The sequence below is a fragment of the Tasmannia lanceolata genome, unplaced genomic scaffold, assembly GCF_043159265.1.
Source record: "Tasmannia lanceolata isolate RefF3 unplaced genomic scaffold, GAP_Taslan_0.1 ptg000018l, whole genome shotgun sequence".
In the NCBI taxonomy this organism is placed as follows: Eukaryota; Viridiplantae; Streptophyta; class Magnoliopsida; order Canellales; family Winteraceae; genus Tasmannia; species Tasmannia lanceolata.
Genome location: NW_027518695.1, coordinates 32,093,390 through 32,097,512, shown reverse-complemented (window position 1 = coordinate 32,097,512; position 4,123 = coordinate 32,093,390). Strand labels below are relative to the sequence as shown.

General features: G+C 43.8%; 1 protein-coding gene across 1 annotated transcript; it reads right to left on the bottom strand.

The window, feature by feature from the left end:
• Nucleotides 1–750: 750 nt before the first annotated feature.
• Nucleotides 751–3,503, bottom strand: LOC143851600 (E3 ubiquitin-protein ligase WAV3-like). Its single transcript, XM_077361075.1, has 2 exons — nt 2,907–3,503; nt 751–2,779 (listed from the first exon to the last, which is right to left on the bottom strand). The coding sequence occupies exons 1-2, from the start codon at nt 3,150–3,152 to the stop codon at nt 1,079–1,081; spliced, it is 1,947 nt and encodes a 648-aa protein (XP_077217190.1). The 5' UTR covers nt 3,153–3,503; the 3' UTR covers nt 751–1,078.
• Nucleotides 3,504–4,123: the final 620 nt, after the last annotated feature.

Below are 4,123 nucleotides of genomic sequence, written 5' to 3'. Positions count from 1 at the left end.
ATGGTTAGTGTTAGGGTTAAAATCGGTTTACACCAAGTGACCAATCCGGGTGACCGTTATACTAAACGTGCCCTGTACGAATTCAAAGATTCCCGCCAAGGTTACCACCCTCCATCTCCGCCCGAAATTATAGTGAATCACACTCCAACGATTGTAACTGCCACCCACTACGCCACACGTAGTAAAATTAGCGGCAAGACTGGCGTAGTGGACATCGTGGGTCTCCTCCCCTATAAAAGGGTATCTACGCACTCAAGCAAAGGGATCTAATCTTCTCTAATTCTCCCCATCTTGCTGGTAACACCTTGGCCGTCACCCATTCTCATCGTCCTTTATCTGTGTTGCCCATCTCTAACTTGAGTGTCGAAGTGGCCGTCCGGAGGCACAACTCCGAGCCCGCTGACGCTTTTTCTGTGAGCGCAGGATCACAAGCTCTACCAGGCCAGTATGTGCAGTTGGATTTTGGGCACCATCAGTTAGGATTATATTTACGATTATATTTACGACCAAAGACAATTTAAGGTGGGGCTCCCCATGTGGGCTCTCTATCAATCAAATATGGCTCACTACCTACAGAATTTAGTAACACACGTTGAAAAGCATATCACATTCGCATCATTATCTTCTTTTCCTTTACAAAACTTGGTCCAACTATAAAACAAAAGCTCTCTCTCTCTCGGACTGTTCAAGTAACAACATTATTCTGTCTTACTATCTCAACAGTCAACACCTACCAACAAAACAACAGCATAAAACGACAACATAAAAAGTTTTAGAATAAAAAAAGAAGGGCCCTAGGCCCTAACCCTAAGATAAGCATTTACTTCATCTCAATCATCATAAACTAGAAAAACATAAAAAAAAAACAAAATTTCCATCTTATATATATATGAATCCCTTATTATTAGGTCTATTTTATTTTCAATCCTAATTCCATTCTCTTTTTTCTCCCACAAAAAAAAGAGACATAGCAAAGACCCACAATCAATTCGGTGGGTTTTTTCTCAATTTTTGATTTTTTCCCCAATTTTGTCGCTATTGTGAGCCGGGAGTGAGAGAGACCGCTCTTCATATTTATCTAGAATCTCGCGTTTTCGAACCCATGTAAATCACTGACTCGATTCAACGATTTTCTCATGATGGCTACTTTAGCCAGCTGCTCTGCCACGCGCCAAGCCGACATTGGAGTCAACGGCTCCTCTTTATCCTCAAAACCAACATCATTTCCCCGCCGTTGGATCTGGTCTTGTCTCCGTAAATCAAGCTCAGCTAATTCGGCTTCCAAACAGCTTAAGTTTTCATCGGCTGAGATGGAACTGGAATGAAGCAACAAAGCACGAGCGGAGTAGAGCAACCTATGGGCACTCCCAAGATCATTTTTCTCCTCGGCTAGGCGTCGAGCCTCTGCTATGGCTTTAAAAGTCACAAAGAGATTTCTCAGCCGTTCGATCCTGGGTGCCGATGTTCGGACGGCATGGGGGCGAGGTACTAGAAGTGCTTGATCTTTACAGTGTACTAGTTCTTGTGTGGTTAGATCTTTGTAAGAGCATTTCACACCTAATACGTGGTGGGCCCCAATAGAACCCATAGGCACTCTCAGCTCCACAAGCAGCTCACGCTCCTCATCCGCGTAGAGATCTCCGAGCCTAATCGAGTTCGAACTCGAGCCGATGTTTGTTGGCCGTCCGTTCCAGTAATAGACTGCTGAGATCTCTCCAGATGAAAAGCGGAGCTGAAGGCGGAGATCCTGCACGAAGACACTGAGCAAGCCACTGAAAAATTTCGCAAATTTGTCCTCATCTTCATGGATGGGGATCTCGAGGTGAACGAAGCGTGTCCATGGCACGTGTGATGAAGGATGGCGGAGATTGTTTTGATTGTTGGAGACTTTTTCATCCTGGCCGTCTGATAGTAGCATGATGCTGGCACCAGGGTTCCGCTCTCGTCGATCTTCTAGAACTTTAGTGGCTTTCTTCAGCGCGTGGGTGACGCAACTCCCTTGGCTGGAGCCGAGCCGGTCGATTATCCGCCGAGCAGTGAGCCGACCCTGAGCCGACATTCTGCGCAACTGGAGAAGCCTTTTAGCCGACGCTGAGAACGCGACTATAGAGAGACGGTCGGCTGAGCCGAGAGCCGAGATAACAAGCCGCATGGCGTGCTTGAGCATGTCTATGGGCACGCTTAAGTCAAGAACGGTTACTAAATCGATCGGCGCGCGGCGAGCCGGGTCGAGAAGCCGAACCAAGCCGATCACGTTCGGAGCTCTCACCCGAAGTGCCACTGCGAAGCTCTCGTGGCTCCGCCCAACTGAAACCACGGCTGCCTCTGGCAGGAGCCGAGCCGAAACCTTCATCAAATCTCCACCGTTGATTTTATCCTCCGATTTTAACGGTACGGATTGATTGACGGGATTAAAGCCTTGGAATTCTTGGATCTCCTCCTCGTTTTCTTCAGGAATGGGGTTGAAGCGGCCGGTCGGGGAAAGGAGCGGTTCATCGTCATCATAAAACCGGGTTTCTCCGGTTTTTATCTCTTTCATCTTTGCTTGTTCTTGATTTTCAATTTCTGGGTTTTGTTCTTCGATGGGTTTTTTGTGTTTGTGAATGCTGAGTAATGGTACCTCTTGCCAGCAAAAATGGCAAACTGGACAAACTAGGGTTTTCTCTTTCTTAATGTAGTCCGCAATGCATGGAAAATGAAAGGCATGTGAACACTCTGCCGTGAATATTGCCGTTCCTTGACCCATTTTCACCCTCTCCAAACAAATCCCACAATTACTCTGAATGAAAAACAAAACCCAAAAAGGAAAAAAAAAGTCAAATTCTTTCATCATTTCTCTAATCTTTACCCACACGAACGCTAACAAAAGGGTACGAAAAAGAAAAAGTACTTTATGATATTCTCACCTTGGATAAGCCCAAGCTGGATTTGAAAAGAGCAAAACGGGAAGGGGATTTGGGAGAACATGGGTTGGAGCCTTGAAATAGTCTCGGGCTCTTTGTAGTCTTGAAATGAAGACTTGGGCTATCATGCGCCATCGCCGGAGATCCAGTAGTCCGGCACCGGAGACTTGGTGTCTGTTGTTTCTCTTCTTCTATTTCTGGGTCTCCACGAACGGACGTACAAAATGCTCTTCTCCAAACACTTCCCATTTGTTTTTTTTCAAGCAAAGAACAAAGAAAGGGAGAATAAAAAGAAGCGTTGTTTTCTTTTGTGGGTTTTTGTTGTTATCCTTCTAAAAAGACGACAAAAGAGTGATAGTAATAGAATCTGGGTTCTGCAAAACAGGCATTGATATTGGGGTTTGTTTAGTAAAACAAAAGAGACAAGAAGAAATTAGATGAAGGATCTCTTTCTCCACTGCTATCTTCCTCTGTTTTTTCTTCTGATTGCTATTGAAAACCCCAAAAAGATCACTGCAACAAAGAAAGGACTGCCAAAATATTTAAAAGATTGCAAATCTCTCTCTTTCTCTCGCTTTCGTTCCGTATATCAGTATCGCCTACGTTACTACACACTCACATGTGTATGTGTGTGTGTGTGTGAGAGAGAGAGGCATGTTTATATAGTATGTTTTTTTCTATCTATTTACTAAAATAAGTACGGGGTGTATCTATCAAAATCAGAAATGAGATATTTAGGGATGAGAGATATAACCGGAGAACTGGCAGGTGACAGTTGTCAACTTACCGTGTCGGGTCAACGATCTTACCTATGTGTACGTATATATAGTATGTTATATATTCTTTCAGATACCTTTTTCCTTTTCTTGAAAATTCCGAGGGTGCAATTTGGGCGGGCTTAGCCCGAACCAGACCGATTTAGCTTGTTAGGATATGTAAGATCTCACCATTGGATCGAGACGAGATTAGATTAGATTAGGATTCTAGATTAGATTAGAATTATCTATTTCCATAATTATCTTATTCTATTGCTATGTTTATCATTTGAGTATTCTATAAAAACACTTCTCATGGGTTATTGTATTCAATCCAAGAATTAGTGAAATCTCAAAATTTAACATAACCCAAATTCAGCTCCAGTTGGGCTGCCATTTCTTCGGGTTGGGTTAGGTTTGAGGCCTAGGAAATTCCATCAATCGTGAACCAAACCTGTCTCAACC